Consider the following 17,481-nt stretch of genomic DNA (forward strand, 5'->3'; position numbering starts at 1 on the left):
GGTCACTGGCCTGTACATGTCTGTTGTCTTTGTCATTGGGAAGTTTATTCGTGAGTTCTTTTGCGGCATCTCCCGTTCCATAATGTTTGAAGAGCTGCCCAATGTGGACCGCATCCTGAAACTCTGCACAGACATTTTCCTGGTGCGGGAGATTGGGGAACTGGAGCTAGAAGAACAACTCTTTGCCAAGCTCATCTTTTTGTACAGATCTCCAGAAACCATGATTAAGTGGACCAAGGAATCAAACTGACAATGAAGAGGCCAATACCTTTGTGAAGATCAGGCTTAGGAGGCAAATATACATTGCTTGAAAAGCAAATAAGGTTAAAATAACATTCACAAAAGGGAGCTGCAAGTGTCTTCTCTCCCACAGCATATTTCCATATCAGGTTCTTCCTTGCTCTCCTTCAGTGAACAGTATAAACTTGAGATCGCTGGCCTGAATGTAATCAGAAAGCCTACCATTAATTTTGCCAAGGGTTCAACCTCTATTCACTCATGCCAATAGGGTGGCCCAGTTTCTGGCCACCATGCAGATAAAAATCTTCAGACAGCCCAAAAAAAAGCAGCTCCGAAGAGGCACCGTAGGTCGTTAGACCTGATATTTCTGCTGCCAACTATGTAAGGTGGGCAAGTCATTTCCCTTCTCATGCTTCTCTTTCCAATTTCAGCCTTTATCCATGAGTTACTCAAGGTAGGGACTGCCTCTTAGTATGTTTGTACGGTAGCTAGCACAACCTGATCTCTGCTGCATGCACTCAGTGAAATAAATGTGGTCCTTTCTTCTTAAGAGTGGAAGTGCCCCCCACACTGCAAAACCACCAAGACCTTCGGTGCCTGTTTCTGGGCTGTATTAAAGCTGGGCTTGGGAATATTCAATGCACAGTCATGCTCTTGCTTTCCTGTCCCCAGTATTTTCAGAAATGCAAATAACGCCATGAAAATCCAGGCTGGGATATGCAAGCTGCTTTAATAATTAATTTATTAAGTGGCAGTCAGCCACATTACTCTGTAAACCTATTTCCTTCAATAAAATCCAAGTATTTTTTGTTTAACATTAACATGTTCTGTTACCTGAAAGCGAGAGACCTATATGAAGAGATGTTCTGGCCTGCTTTTTTTGTAGATTTTTAACATTTAAACATGCAGGAAGGGCACCTTACTGAAATAGAAGGCATTCAGTCATTAAACTTTCTGCTGCTAAGCTGTTGCAGCTGACTAGGTCAAACCTACAGTGGTTTCTTCTTCCTCATCTTGTGTTCTGAGAAGCAGTGGAGCCTGCAAGAACGTCTGACAGACAAAACCTCAGGTAAATAAATCAGAAGGTTTTGTAAGTAAGAGCTTCAGCTGCTTCTTCACACTCTGAGGAGGTTCTCATGCATTAATGCACTCAGTAAAGTTTTGTGAGGTGCTGAGGAGGATACCCCTCTATTCCTGGATAAAGCTAGTGGAGCCTGGAGCTGGCAGGGTCAGTACTGTTCAGTTACTGTGTGCACCAATAATTTAAAAAACAAAAGGAATAGGCTGCTTTCTCAGAAATGAGTAGTAAATCTCATCAAGACAGTAAAAAAAATGGCAATTTCTGATGTGTAATATTTTCATTGCTTCAGAATGAATCAGTGCAAAGTGAGGTAACATGTGCACCCCATCACTGAGGCCTTAGGGAGCGTTACACCAGGCGTCGTCTTTTAGAATCTCTCTCCATATCTTCGTTTGGAGAGTCTCCGTTGCATCCCAAAGGAGACACCATGTTCAGCAGAGGGTCTTCAGATGCCCCACCAAACAGAGACAGCAGCAAGGCCACTCCATAGCCAGTAGCACGTTCCCCCTAGAAACAAGTTGTTGCACTTCAGATTTTAATATCACTTTTGTACCAGGCTCATCTGCACTCTTTCAAGCAGATTACAAGTGGCAGAGAGAATGCTCAACTGCAAGTCAGTCCAAGAAACCTTGGGGTGGGATTTTCAAAAGCACTTAGTGGAGTTAGAAGTTCAACTCTTACTAAGATACAGGGGATTTGAGAGCCTAACTCTGAGCTGCTTTTGAAAAAAAATCTCATCCTTGATGCAGCTCAGATTGTAATATGCAGCATTTGGTGAGAGAACTCTGGAAAAGCAAGCAGTATTCTTGCACACAGGTATTTCTGGTGGCTCTGATAACAGAAAATCCCATGCACAAAGGAGAAAACAGAGAACCCCAGTGGTATTTTAAAGTGCAGGAATCTAGAAGTATGGATACTGCAAACACAGAAACCCCAGTTTAGTCTCCAATAACAAAAATGCATAAAGCAGGGATGCCCTTAGAATGATCTTCAACAAAGGAACAAGCTCATCCTTGAAAATTATCTACATCTGGATACCCAGCTCCTCTCTCCACTCTATGGCTTAGACCTACACTGCAGTCGGGAGCTGCAATCAGGATATCTTCAGACTAGAGGTTTTTCTCCTTAGGAGCAAGCACCTTGGAGGACAAATAAGCACACTTACCGCATGAACAGGTGCAGCAATGTCTATATGGACCCATATTCCAGGCCAATCAAAGCCAATGTGAGAAGCAATAAAAAGTCCAGCACAGGAGCTTGGAGTATTATCCCTGTCCTGCACAAAGAGTAAAGATTTGATTTTGTAAGATACTGTTTTTAAGAATGAACTGTTTCACTCAAGAACAACTCATAACAATGACTTCACATTACTGAGCACCATGGAAAACAATTCACAAAGCCAGACCTCACTGTGAAGAATGACAGCAGAGTACGCATGCCTGGGAGGGGGAGACAGCCAAAAATGTAATGCAGAAAACCTTGTTAGGCCACTTCTAACCCCATCTCACTTTGGCCCTTGTGAAATAGGATGCACTGTGAAGTCAGTACAGTCACTATAGCTGGAGAAGAGGAGCTGTTTGCAAGTCAGTATTAGGCAAGTTTCCTGCCTTGCCTTTAGCCATGCATCTAAAGGGTCAAAGCACATCTGAGAAGCCTTTATCCATGCAGAGTCAGGCCCAGAAAAATGCTTATTACATAAGGAACTAAAATAAAATAACACATAAATAAGCCTACCGCCACAGAGTTCTTCATGTCGGCTACAGCAGAGGTAAATTCACTAAAATGGAGCTCAGGGCAGTACACAAGAGGATGGACCAGGTCTCCACAGTTCCTGCCAGCTTTAACACATGCCCTTTCCCATTCTTCACTGTTGGTAAGGATGGCAGCATGGTATTTCCCTGTGGCAATTCCCTAGTGGGGAATAAGACACGATCCAGTACCAATAATATAGTTCAGTCTCCAATCTTTTGCTCTCTCCTTCATACTTACTAGGTTGCATGGCCAGGCCCAGCTATCGATAACCATGTAATTTCCTTTTTTCTTTGTTTATTGGTTAACCCAGTCATGAATGCTCTCTCATGCATACACCACCCCGCTATTTGGGTCAGTCACAAGTAATGTGGTCACATTTTGAAAGCTGGAACCACATCTACTGGAAAGATTCATTCCCCTGATGTCTGCTATTAGGTCCTGGATTTAATCCAGGGCTTGGAAGCCACCGAGTATCAGAGTTCTCCAAACAGGTAACTGGCTGACAAACGCAGGAAATTTTAAAAGGGCTCTTTTACATTGATTTGGGCAAAGAGGCTTCTGGAAACCCATTTTGTTTCTCTTCTATAAATTAAAACTCCCCAGCTAATGAGGTGTGATCACAGGATCAGCTGCCCACCCCTATCATCTTTTATGAAATAATGATATGCAAAAGAGGATATTCCAGTGTGATTTTTTTTCTCTTGTATTAATATGATATACAGTGGGTTACGTGCACTCTCAATGACATAACAACCTGTGTAAATCAGGACATGGCCAAGTATCTACCTGTAGACCCTCACCTATGCCTTCTGTTAGTGGAAATGAGTACACCTCCATTAACTCCAGAGAGGCCTGGCTGATTTACACGTGCAGAAGGCCTGGTCTACAAATCTATCTAGAACAATCTTTCAGCTCTTGCAGTGGCTAAAAAATATTTGTGCACTGCTATTGCCTTGCAATATCAGTGCTCAGCCTATTATGGTTGCACTAAGTTCTCCCATTCATCTTATGGAAAGGCAAGTCTAATACTCACAATACTACTAATACCTCAGCATTTCAATCATTTAAAAATCCTCTCAGGCCTAGGAAAAAGGCTCAAGTTCAAGTTCCCTAGGCTGAATTACAGATGCCATCATCTTCACCACCTTTAAAGTTGCTCTTTGCTGAGGCTTCACTAGGAATGGAACCAGACTTGGCAAACTGAAAACAGTGTTTTAATTATGGGTTGTAGGTCATCTAGGGATAAAGCTACAAAATTGCAAACTATGAATATTACTTGACTATATATATCAGTTTCAAATACATCTGAAGATACATCACTTCCGAGTCAATTGTATATGATATACGAAGCCCAAGAGCATGGGCATCTTGCTTGAGTAATGGAGCTATAATGGTACATGCTGGAGAAGTACACTGTATATCCTTCAGTGGCTGGCCTATGTACTGGGCCACAACCTACCATTGCTAAAGCTAACTGAATTGTGTCTTTAGTTCACTTTGTGAAGACCTGTGATTGTAACTGAAAGTATTCCCCTGCTAACCTGCAGGGATAGCGTATAGGCTCTCATGCTACACAGACTATCAGAAAGTTGTTCTTCCACAAGCCCTGCTGTTTGGTGCACAACTACCTGAGCTCCAGTGAGAGTGGCCATATCTAGGATGATATCAGCTCCAAGGTCCTTGCATGCATAGGCTACTCCATCAGCCAATACCAGCCTGCCCTCTGCATCAGTGTTGTTGATTTCCACAGTTCTAGGAAGAAGGCAGAACTTTTCACATTTGACTTTGTACTCAGATAAACCATCTAATTTCTCAGATGCTTGTGAAGCTTGTCAGCCCATTCTGCCCTCCCCCCTACCACCCTACAAATAAGATAAAATACTTTTAAGCCTTGAGAAGAAATGTCCCTGTTTTCAGTCAAAACTGTGAGAATCGCAAAGAAACATCAGCTGAGAATGACTATACCAGGTATTTATATTAATGGTGTTTGTTATTTGTACTGCATTAGCTCCTAAAAGCCTTGCCATGGAAAAGGACTCCACTGACTCAAGCTCTTAAAAAAAGGACAAAAAACCTAGTCTTGCTCTGAAGAACTTTCAATCTAAGTAAATGGGTTCCTACATGATTTGTCTGAATGGTTTGATTATGAAGCAATTTAAATTAATGAGAAAGACGAGGCACTCCTAAACAATTCTGTAAAAGGGATAGATGCAATCTTACTTTCCCGAGTAAAGGACATGGATGTCATCAGGTCTTGTTGCATTTGGTCCAACAGAATTCTCAGCCAAGCAGAAAACAGCATGAAGATTGTCTTTAAAGCCCTGCAACAAAAACAGGAGAGAAATACAAGTCAATATAACATAAAATAGTTCATTGGGACTGACACCAGTGAGGAAATATGACTTGGAAGCAATAAAAAGAACATATTTTATGACATGGTAAATCTATGAGCAGCAGCTTCTAACCCGAAGCTGAGACCTAGAGCTATGAAAAGAGCTTAAAGGATAAATAAAATGATAGCTTCTGAGTTTTCAGTGGAAAGAGAGTAAGAAGCCTAGCAGAAGCAGCACATACCTAGAAGCTGCCATGTGTCAGAAACAGGGCACGGTAGGAAAGCCAAAACACCTTTGCCAGCTGAACAAGTCAGTAACGCAATCTTGTTCTCTCTGGCGAGGTATATCAGAATTGAAACACTGTCTCTCCCCAGTACATGTGCATCTGTAATGTTATTCTTCAAATGAAATCATTTGTGCATTTTTAACAGGCTCCACTAAGGACAACAGAGACCTGATCCAAAGCCCACAGAATTCAAAAGGTATCTTTCAGTTGATTGTGATGGGCTTTAGATCAGGTCCCGACTGAGTACAAACAACTTGAATCAGAATATTTCTGTCTAAACTACAGCAGTGTGGATTTTCATCAGCATACCACCAAAGACATCCAACTGTGGAACCAACCCTAATGCAGGCTCAAAAGCAGAGACTGGGAACATCTAGGCCAACATTTCTAACCCCTTAATCATCTATAGCCACAAATGAACGATCCAACTCTCTCAGACAACAAATGCTTTCAACATAATAATTACAAAGACTTGTGTCAGTATGCTACGCATTCGTGGAGTGACTTGTTTTCTGATCCTTATTTTCCTATTCCTTTCCATTACATTTATTTAACCTCAAATAACATTGATTAGTACAATTTGGGGTCATTTCCTAATTTGCTCCTCTCCCAATCATTTCCTGGAATCTTGGGGGAAGCATTAGCACAGGAGGAGAACGTAAACCATAGAAGTTGATCTCAAGTCTCTGGTGAACTGTGAGCCATCTGAAGAGGCACCTAAGAAAACCACTGACCCACTGAACAGAGCCTGAACTATATCAGTAGTCTCTCCCTAGATGGCACTCTAATTCCACAGCCTTTTAGAAAGCCTGCTATTGAGAAATTGGCTGGAAGGTGCTGAGGAAGGCAATCTTAAGACACAGAATGTGCCAACACTTCACACATCCCCTCCTATTCTGTAACTGCCTGTCCCAGGGTCTCCCAAGCCTCAAGCTCTGAGATCAGTTAATGCAAGAGACAAGATACTGAACTACCTAGATCACCAGTCTGAGAAAAGAAGGCAGGCCCAGTGGTTCCCCACATTTAAGCAGGCCCACAACCAAAAGGAGAGTGGTTACCACTGCTACCTTCCTATTTTGCTATGAGCCCTGCAGCACTTTCTGGAGAGCTGGGAAATAATGTCTATTTTTCTGCTCCCTGCTTCTCTCTCTTTTTCTTCTCAAATCCCTCTTCCTTCTGGTTTTAATACATATTTGGTTATATTATATATGCTAAAGTATCATCAAATACAGCATCACCTCATTATAACAACTGTCTCCCCCACCCTTAACAATCCCAACAGTAGGAACCAATTTTGCATTGCTGTGATGCAGCAAATTGACTAAACCTATTGTAGCAAATATCCTCTTCCAATGAGTTTCTGTCTCAGTCCCATGAGGGTTTGTTATAATGAAGCTGTATGGACTCACAAGGAGCCTACTGTTTAGAGAGAGAGGAAGCAAGGAAGAGAATTTATATTCCCACTCAGGAGTTTCATTCAGCAGTAGAGAAGTTTTACCAGGGGTCAAGTTCATTAGGAATCTTCTGATAAATCTCATCTGCTAAAGAAACCAGGACCTGCTGAATTAGTTCACCCTCTAAAGCCCCAAGGGCTAAACAAAGAGTGAGTGAAGTTAATTAAAACTAACATAAAAATGGACAGCAGTGAGGAACCATAAATTAACCGCACACTGGGGCAGATGACAGAAAACAGTAGGAGAATTCTTTGCTACATACTTGGTTTGTGACATCCTGCCCCCACTCTGTTCAAATCTGCTTCCAGCTGCAAGTTACACAGATAATGCTCCACAGGTTATAACCTTTTCACATCCAATATGGCTGTTATCACCAAGGCACAGAGCTTGAGTCATAATAAGCTGCTGGGAAATGGGAATCTGGCATCTGACCATCTCCTGGACCAGCTTTCTGACAGGCTATACATTAATCCACAGAAGTGAATGTTCTTTGAACCTTGGACACTGCTGGGAGGCAGGGGCTGCTTCGTCAGCAAGGCTGGATTTATAGTGAGAACTAGATCTCTCTGGCACCACATGATTTTTTTTTTGTTTGGAGAGTAGTTCACAATACTCCAAGGTTTGGTTTTATGCAAGGTCTCCTTTTACTTTCTGGCCACAGCAACAAATCAATAGTCAGGACCATAATCTGCTGCTTTGCTGTTTCCCCACCAAACGTTATGAGAACTAGGTTGGGATTCAGGATACTGACAGGTACACGAAGTCTATTTTCCCAGTACTCGTAACAAAAATCTCTGTTAGCTAAATACAGAGGAACTACAAAAATCCCTCACCCATGATAGCCAATTCACTACCCATACACCACGCAGAAAGAAAAGCAATGCTGGAGTGGTGCTGTGTAATGCTGGCACAAAGACTGAAATCAGTGAAGGTCTCAGGATAAGATAATACTTACTTATATAGGCCACAATCCAGGAAAGCATCTTTGCTTAGGGACTGTGCTCAAGCAAAGCCCTGTGTTGAGGCCATGTAACAAACATTAATTCCCAGTGTTTAATCAACATCTTCCCCAATTTTCTCAAAGGCCACTGACAGTCAATTAGAACTCTGGTAGCATACCCTGGACAAGACTGCCTCTCCTCAGCAGCACTGATCTAACTCGTACTGACTAACAGTTTACTCACTTGCTTTACAGTGGCTTTGAAGGCACCCAAAATAGCAGCTGCTCCACCACAGTCTCGTTTCATGCCAGGCATAGTAGTCTATTTGAACAAAAACGGATAGAAAGATTCAAAACAAGATTCGGTTTTATTTCCTTTTAACGCTCACACTCTGATGCAACCTTCGTCTCTTGAACACTTATCTCCAAAATACCCCACGTCACACACACACACACAAAGGCTGTTTGAGCTGTGAGGTTCCACACTGAATTAAATCACTTTTCTAAGACATTAGCTGAGCTCTGCACCTCGCACTTTCAGGATGAATAAGGTAGCAACGCTGCCACTAAAGTGTTTAAAATGTGCAGCTCGTGGTTTTCTGCTGTGAAACTTACACAATGTAACTTGGATATGGGATGAGCCAAACTTCCTATTTTGAAGATTGTTAAGTTTCCTGACATTATTTTCACCTGCCTTTTACTAGAACTTGCCTTGGGGCTAGAGAACTTTAAACTTCTTCTGCTACTTCATTTAAAAAAAATAAAATGGGTTGATGCCAATGGAAATCTTTCCATTGATTTGGGCAGGATTAAACCCTATGTGCAGAGATTAAGGCAAAATACTTTAGGAGTAATGACTAGCTAATACCTGCTTAGCAACATGTTCCCAGAAATTAATTTGCCCTTCACCTTGAGACACAGAGCTTAACTCTAAAACCCCTCTACATCCCTTTTCTGATGAAACTCTTATATTCACTTAAATCTCATTACAGTGAAATGCCAGATCTCCTCTCCTTTACATACCTTCCCCTTAATGCTCAGGCCTCCAGTGTCATACACAATACCTTTGCCAACCCATGCAATGGTCTGTGTAGCACCTTCTGGGGTGTGGCTGAGAACTGCTAATGCAGGGGGATGCACAGCTGCTTTGCCAACTCCATAGATGCCTGGAAAAGAAAGATTAAAAACTCCATTTGGTGGTGAAACGTAGCAGGAGAAGATGTCTGATTCACTGTCCTGTCCTTGTTCAGACCCCCTTGGGAATTTCAGGACTATAAAATTGCTCCAAATTTTCATAGGCAAAAAATTGTAATAGAGTTGGTACCACATTGCAATAAACTGTAGGGCAGTGCTTCCCAAACTGCGGGCTGCAACCCCAAATGGGGTCACAACATTAGCAGATGGGGTCGTGATAAATGTCCTCCCTGAGATTTCTGTGCCCACAGCAGGGTGCAGGGCTGCAACTGGACTGGACCAGCTCTGGGCAGGAGATGCCTCTGCAGCCCAGTGGGTGGGACCCATTGTGGGAGGGAGAGCCGTACCATCATGGTTGCCAAGGTGAGGCACGGCAGCAGCAGTGGCGGCGGAGCTGTGCCTAAACTGGTGCCGGGTGAGCAGGGGGCAACTCAGCTTGGCAGCCACAGCAGCACAGCATGGCACTCCCTCCCTCCCACACTGGGTCCTGCCCACAGGGCAGTGGAGCCCCCAGGGGGAAGGCAGCAGGGTGGGGAGACCCAAGGCTGCAGCCCACATCCTTCACCCCCCACCACAGGCTCTGCTCTGGCAGTGCCCACAGGGGAGAGGGGAGGGGAGGAGAAGCTGGGCTCTGCACTCTGCTTCGGACATAGCAGCTGCTGCCTCCTGCGGGTGGCAGCCAGGGCTTGGGCACCGCTGAAGGGAGCAGGGGGCTGTAGGTGGGGAGTGAGGGGCCATGCTGAGGAAATGGGGTCATAAATGGGGTCACACTGAGGAAAAGTTTAGGAAGCACTGCTGTAGGGTGCACGCTGAGCAAGGCATACCTCCAAATCCTCTCTCTTTCAACTCTTCATCACGGATAATGGTTGGAACAATCCCAAGATCCTTGCCAACTTTTTTGATTTCCTTTAAGGTTCATCATAAAAAAGACAAAGTAAATCCATATTCACTACACTGTGCTCATGTCTCCATATAGTTAAAGACATGCTCACGTGCAGATTTCTGCGGGAGTAAAATCACAAAGCTTTTAAGACTGTGGTCTTGACACTGATCTTCCTATGGTGAATTCCACTGACTTTCATGGAGAGCCCTCTGATTTACAGCACCAGGCCATCTGAGTCTGGCTCTTAAACTCTGCTAGGGGACAGATGCTTTTAAGCAGGAAAGGCAGCTGGTCACCTGCACTGGACCACAATGAAATACAGGATGAAAGTACATGCTCTGAACAGCTTTTCAGGTCTCTATATTTGAACACACAGCAATTTTCACTCTCCAGTTTTAGATACATGTGGTCATGGTAAGAGAGTAGTTTTCCCCTTTTCGCAGACTGGACACTGTAATGCAAAATGGCTGAGGGCCTCATCTGCAGAAATCAGATGAAAAAGAAATTAATATGAACTGAGAGCATCCAATGAAGATCAGGACTGTAAGGCGGTCCCAAGTATTGACCTCCCTGTACAAGATCACAGAACAAACCAGGGGCTCAGACAGCAATTCTGATATTGGTTCCCTGGCTTAACAAAAGACAGATGAGCCTCAAACAGCTTCTTGGAATGTCCATCACTGCTGACACTGCCTACAATTTAGCTAGTAAGAAGCCAAAATTTATCCTTGATTATTACATTGAGAAAGAGAGACTTGCAAACAAGGTGCTCTACCGAAAGGTGCAAGTACCAACCTCCAAGAAGTTATCCGTGTTCATCTCATTGCAAGGGGTGTCTACGATCCGAGCAGCCAGCCTCACTCCTTCTGTAGCACTCGCCAAACACTAGAAATAGAACAGGGTTGGGGGGAGACAGGCAAATGGTGTGGTTTCTGTACAGAAAAAGGGTGGAATCTAAAGGTACAAGATGTGGATTCCCTTGAAGTGCTTTAATCTGCAACTGCAGCAGCTGCACAATACAAAGAGACGCCAGACCACACAACCAGCTTTCATACATTTCTTATGTGTCCCTTATTTTTATGGTGCTTCAATTTCTAAGGAAACCGAATTCCTTCTCAGAGTACTTTGCTGGAGCAGTTCGATGATCTTTCTCACGGTCCCAATGAGTAACCACACAGTACAACTTAAGCCCATGAATGCCATGGGGGAGACATGAAGCTGATTCAGACTGTCTGAATCAGATAAACCATGGGCTGTTTAAGCTGGGAGCCTGTGGAGGTTAGCTATTCCATAGGAAGGGAGACTAGTGTTTACATGTGGTAGAATGAATGGCTTCAATGGATAATGCTTTCTTTTGTGATAAATGGGGCCTTTGGCAAATGTTGGATTTTTAGGTGCTACGTACATGCCTCAGTCTCCCCTTCTTTCTGTATGTTGTAACACTCTGGGGTTAATCTCTACCTCTGACTAAGTGAAGTCAGACCCGGATAAACAGAGCTTGAGACTGAACTGCTGTGAAATGTCTACTGTAAGATGGTTATAGCTAATGACTGAAGGAAGAAGGCCTTTGGGGAAGATGACAATAGAAGCTGCGCTGATGAGACATTAACTTTTAATAACTGGGAACCAAAGGGCCTGGAATAGAAAGACAAGCAGTGAGGAAACGATTTGTATGACCTTGTAGTCCAGCATGAGGGAGGACAAACAAAAGCACAGAGTAAAGGTGGATTTCGGGGAAACCTGCCACATGGTCCAATTGACTTAAAAATGCTGGTTTGTTTTGGAACAGAGGCCTGCTTGCCTGCAATCCCTTCATGCTGCAATGATTCCCTTTAATGGACTGATAAACTCAGCTAGTTCAGACTGGCCTGTGGGGCCACAGAGAAAAAGAAAGCATATAACTCTCACAGGACCAGTGCTCAGAGTCAAAGAAGCCAGGTTATTTATCCTTATAAAGAAGTGGTGCCTGACAGTGGCTGCAAGGGGTACTCAAAGAGCCTGACTAAAGGTAGACTCAGAAGATGGTAAACCCCTGACAGCCCCCAAATTAAAATGATATGGGCAGTGCAGGTGTAGTGCAGAATGTGGCAGTCTGCCCAGTGAGCACTGCCTCCCAGGGAAAGCATGTGACATCCGTGCTCTGGAATCAGCACCAGCTGTCTGGGTTGAATTTAAGGGGTGAAATCCTAGCCCTCAGTGAAGTCAGTGGGATTGACACTGACCTTAGGGGAAGGACAGGGCAGAATTTTAGCCTAGCTGTTGGTTTTCAATCCCAAAGCCTTAAGTGGCATGAGGCCTGCCTACCCAACAGAGTCCATTTTTAATACTGACTGCTTATTTTTTGGTTTGAGGGCAAGAAGCTGATTGTTGGGTTCTGCAACATAACTCTATGGAGATGCCTTGAACTTAAGACACTTGAAATATATACAGTCACCCCTTTTATGCTAGCATTTCTAACTGGAAGGAGTGTCACTCAGGGACAGTTTCTCCTTTGTCAATCTGTGCCTCTTCAGCCCTACTACAGCCTAAACCATACCTGTGGGATCTTTCAACCTCCCCTAGCCCTTGATTCAGTTGGGTTAGGTTCAATCTGTATTAAAATATTAAAACCTGAAGCACATAATAGGAGATTGTCTTAATGTTTGTAACAGCAAGGCTTAAAAGAACTGTTCAGGAAGAACTTTGAATTCTAATGATCTATTACACTTTGAACACCCAGTTGATAAGGAGTTCATGTCCCCCCAGTAACCACGACTCACAGGTCCAAGTGCATCACTACGTTTCTCTCCGACTCAAAGATGACTAACTCAGATGACTTTACAATTTAACTTTATAAAAAGAAATTAATGTTGCGTAACAGACTCTGGGCTCGTTCAGATTTGGATTATTTCCCCAGTATTTCATTTCTAGCTACGAATTTTACCAGGGGAATAAAAGGCAGCAGGTACATGACATCAGATAAGAATTTGGCCTTTCATATTTTGATTCCAGAACATGCAGTTCCCAATTTCTTCAATGAAACATATGTGCAGTGTCAAGGACAGAATTTGGACCCCATTAAAGCCAAATTCCCCCCCCCCACTTCCTTTTGGAAATAAATTCATCTGCCTGACTAGGTGCAATATTAGATTATTTGACCATTAAATATTTTGAAAGTGAAATTGTTGAGACACACATTTTCACCCTGCCTTGTACAATGAGTATCTGATCTCTGAACATGATCTTCAGGGGTATGTCAGACTCAGAGGTGCCTAAACTATATTAAGTGGTCTGGGATCACTTATCTTTGGTGCAGTAGGTATTTCAGACACCAAATGGTAATTCATACCACTGTGCAACAGTTCTGCAAGAACCAGGGTTGCCCTACAGAGGGAACAAAGGAAGTTGCTGATCAATGGGAAAGCTAGGAACTTACTTTAAGTGTTGCCACTTCTATTGGCCCATTGTTCTGCCCAACCAGGAAAAACTCCACAGTTACTGTTTTCTTCTCAGTGCGTCTAGAGATGCTGGATCGATGGGTAAAGAGTGGGAAAGCCCTGGCTAGTGCACAAGCTGAGGCAAAGACCTCAGATCGCTCACAGACCATCTGAAATACAAGCAAGAAAACACATGGTCATCAAGTGCCAGAGCTGGAACAGAGCTGTTTGGAACTGGATGTAAAGGCATCTGTTATCTTAGCTGGGAGTGCCATGGGGAGAAAGGGAAGAGAGTGTAGGTATGGTTTCCATACGGACTGTGACTGGTTCCACTGCTTCATGTAGCACTGATGCAGTTACACTTGTATTGGTACCTTTCATAACATGTGAGGTCCCTTCCAGCCCCTAATTAGATCATCTTCTGTGATATACCCACATAGAAATGGAGTAAGCTTTACCGCCAGACCATGAGGAACCTTTATGCAGGTACAGGTATGTCCACACTAGAGGAGCTGTACTGTTTTAACCATCTTAGTGTACAAGAGTTAATTCTAGGGGAGAGGCTTAACAATTGCAACTGGTATCCAAACTAATTTTTCAAGTGAGGCATGTTGTAGATAGCCCATACAGTCTACCTGGAGAGAAATCTGATTATTGACAGCTGTTCAGAGGAAAAAACCCCAAACCTGAAATTCAAACTGGTCTGTAAGAGATTTTTCTCAAATTAAAAATCCAGAGTTTATCTACTCACAGAAGATGCCTTAGTTAACTAAGCCTTTGTCCAGGCAAGGTGTAAGATTAGGTCCCATTAACTAACGTATTTTAAAAGTCTAATGTAGACAAGGCACATGTCCTTCAACAAATCCTAAAGTCGCTGTCAGTGACAAGCTGATGGTTGTATGCATTTAAGATGTGAGCAGGGTGCTAATGTTATAGTTTAAATCCTAGTCAGGAAGAAGTTGCTATACTGGTTCTCTGTGTGTGGACACTTCTCCTGAATGAACAACGTCCCCATAATCCCATATGGATCCAGCTAAAGTCTGCTAAAGACAAAACATAAATAAAACATGTAGATATGTGTTTTACAGGTACATATCTAACACACAAGTTTAACAGTTAGTTAAAACAGACATGTTTAACTAAATTCAGAACCAATTTAGTTAAACTGGTACTCAAACTGTGCATGGACTAACCCTTGTCTACACTGGAAAGCTGTATCACTTCCTATACTAAAAGAGTTATATTGGTTCAATAGCTTTGGCTTAATTTCCTGTAAAACAAGATAACCGCGTTCCTACTATGATTTTTACCGCTATAACCATGTCAGAAAAGAAAGAAAAAAAATTACCCCTAGCCTAACAAATATTGCTAAAATGTTAAAGTACAGACCATGGTCTCTCTACAAATCACACTCTCTCAAATACAAGGACAGACCTCCCTTGGCTTTTCACCAAATGCACTTCCCAAATGCCACTTACAACAATACATCTGTTGACGCCTCCTGGAAGACAGTTGCGAACCAGGCGGGTGATGAACTGAGCTGCAGAGGGGCTATTGTGTCTGCTAACCCTGGAAGGCAGAGCAGCCACCGTGGCATAATTCAGGTAGAGAGGACAGCTGTCGGTAGGGTTGGGATTCAGTGTGTTTAAGGCAGCTTGCCATATCTGAGGAAAGAGAAAGAAATTGAGAACTGAAATCTGTAGTGCACTTTTCTATCAGTTCCATGCACCAGTAATGATAACATTTTGGTGTCAAAAAGCTTTAGATTCAGTAGGCCCAGGCAGGCAAAGGTGTTTGGTTTTCTAAACATGGGAAACCTGTTTGTTAATCAGGAAGATTAACTACTTTCCATCACAAACGCATCTCTGCTCCCTTCCCTCAGGCTCTATGAGTTACGTTCGATCCCAAATTCAAACATGAAGACAGGCTTATTTGCGTGAAGGCTGCTTCAAAGCCGTTTTTAATTAAAACAGTTTAAAATAAAAAGCCAGTCTGATTTATTAGCATCAAACTTGCCATCATTTCACACGGCCAGTTAATGAAGTAGGAGGAAAGTGCCAATCCTTTACAAGAGAAAGCGTCTGTCACCGTGCTGCCAAGTGTGTGACCAAGCTAAAAACTGTCACACAAAGTGTTTGTGATTTTTCTCTAAGTTTAAAAAAGAAAAGGGAATTAAGAAAATAAGAACTGCCACGGATTGCGTCAGACCATCAGAGCGGATGCCGACGGGGGCGGGGAGAGAACTGGGTCCGACCAGGGTTTCCCCCCTGCACCGTCCCTCGCTCGCAGCCTCCAGCACGTGCCCAGCGAGTTTTAATTTCGAGGCTGTGCCCCTCACTCCCCTGCTCGATAGCAGCGGATGCTCCTTTCCTCCAAGAATTTATCTGCTCCCTTTTTGAACCGGGCCAAGCCGTCGGCTTCGGCAGCACCCGGTGGCCACGAGCTCCGCGCTCGAATAGGTTTCATAGACGTTAGCGCTGGAAAGGACCTCGGCAGATCATCGAGTCCAGCCCCCAGGACAGGAAGTCAGCTAGGGGCAAAGGATCCCAGCAAGATAAACGTCCAAATGTTTCTTAAGAGTCCAGAGCAGGTGCTTGCACCCACCCCGGAGGGAGCCTAATCCAGGCCTTGGGGGGGGCGGCGGCCTCGGGTCAACGAACAGGTCAGTAACAGGCCCAGGTCTCCGCGCCCCACTGCAAGGGCCACACGGGGGTGAAAGGCCACACGGGAGGTTGTACCCCTTGCGGGAAGGTGGAGGAGCAGGGTGGGGGAGAGGCCGAGCCCGCTGTACACCCGCAGCCCGCTGTCCCCGCGGGGGCACTGCTGCCACGGCAGCTCCTTGTGCCACCAGCCATTTTGGGGTCGCGGCGAGGCCGGGCCCGGCCCGAGGGGGCGCGCGGGCTGCTCCCCACCCCGCCCCGCAGGCCGGACCCGTCGCTCCGCGGCCCCGGGCCTAAGACTGCCGCTGCGCCGACCCCGGCCCGGCCCCGGCCCCGGCCTCACCTCCTCGCCGACCCGCGGCTGGAGCTTGCCGCGCAGCTGGGCCCAGGGCAGGCGGTGCAGGTTGTGCAGCTGGCCCAGCACGAGCAGCGGGCGGCTCTGCGGGTCCGCCTCGCCCGCGCCCGCCGCGAACTCCAGCTGCACGTTCGCCATCTTCCCCGGCCCCGCCCCGCCCCCGGATGTGACGTCCGCCGCCGCGGGGGGGGGGGACGGACGACCCCCCCTCGACAGGGGGCGCACACACCCAGCGCGACGTACACACGGCGTGACTGTCACACCTACGGGACTATACCCACACACACGGGGCATCACCCCCCCCCCCGGCATGACTGATGCGCGCGCGCACACACGGAGCACAACTGACAGGACATAACTTTCGCACACATACACCTTGAGCACGACTAACACATGCACACCCACCCCACACATACCTAGTATTAGTACAACGAATATACACACATAAAGGACATCACACACGTGTACCCCCCATGACTTACACAGGGCATGACTTGCACACACACGCGCACCCCCCTGACCCGACTAATACATACACAGGGCATTATACACACACTAATACACCCCCCCAGCGTGACTCACACAGGGCATGACTCACCCCCCCACACTCTGTGCATAACTTGCACATGTGTACTAACACACACAACTGACAGACACAGGACATAACTGACACACATACTAACACCTTGAGCATGGCTAACACATGCACACACATGGCATAACACACACACACACAGGGCATTGCCCACATGCACCCCCTCATGACTTACACAGCATGACTTTCTTACATGCACACACAGCATAACTTTGACACACATACTAACACACCCACATTGGGCACAACTGACAGACACAGGACATAACTTTGACTCACATACTAACACCTT

General features: G+C 44.9%; 2 protein-coding genes and 1 long non-coding RNA gene across 6 annotated transcripts in view; 2 read left to right on the forward strand and 1 right to left on the reverse strand.

Moving 5' to 3' along the window:
* LOC102562110 (piezo-type mechanosensitive ion channel component 2) overlaps nucleotides 1-1,055 on the forward strand; it is a 67,191-nt gene extending 66,136 nt beyond the window's left edge. For all 4 annotated transcript variants that reach the window (XM_019484486.2, XM_019484485.2, XM_019484487.2 and 1 more), the window contains one exon: nucleotides 1-1,055. In XM_019484486.2, the coding sequence (XP_019340031.2) occupies nucleotides 1-250 (250 nt within the window). In that variant the 3' untranslated portion in view covers nucleotides 251-1,055.
* On the reverse strand, nucleotides 952-16,749 carry NPEPL1 (aminopeptidase like 1). The gene is made up of 12 exons (XM_006271751.4): nucleotides 16,583-16,749; nucleotides 15,058-15,243; nucleotides 13,579-13,749; nucleotides 10,959-11,048; nucleotides 10,105-10,186; nucleotides 9,110-9,252; nucleotides 8,331-8,408; nucleotides 5,294-5,394; nucleotides 4,702-4,825; nucleotides 3,056-3,232; nucleotides 2,487-2,597; nucleotides 952-1,828 (listed from the first exon to the last, which is right to left on the reverse strand). Exons 1-12 carry the CDS (start codon nucleotides 16,730-16,732, stop codon nucleotides 1,670-1,672), a joined length of 1,572 nt encoding a protein of 523 aa, XP_006271813.2. The 5' UTR covers nucleotides 16,733-16,749; the 3' UTR covers nucleotides 952-1,669.
* Nucleotides 16,152-17,481, forward strand: part of LOC109282447 (uncharacterized) — a 23,056-nt gene continuing 21,726 nt past the window's right edge. The window contains exon 1 of the long non-coding RNA XR_002089427.2: nucleotides 16,152-16,241. This is a non-coding gene — a long non-coding RNA (uncharacterized LOC109282447). The remainder of the gene's footprint in view (nucleotides 16,242-17,481) is intronic.

Source organism: Alligator mississippiensis, chromosome 9, assembly GCF_030867095.1.
Source record: "Alligator mississippiensis isolate rAllMis1 chromosome 9, rAllMis1, whole genome shotgun sequence".
Taxonomy (NCBI): Eukaryota; Metazoa; Chordata; order Crocodylia; family Alligatoridae; genus Alligator; species Alligator mississippiensis.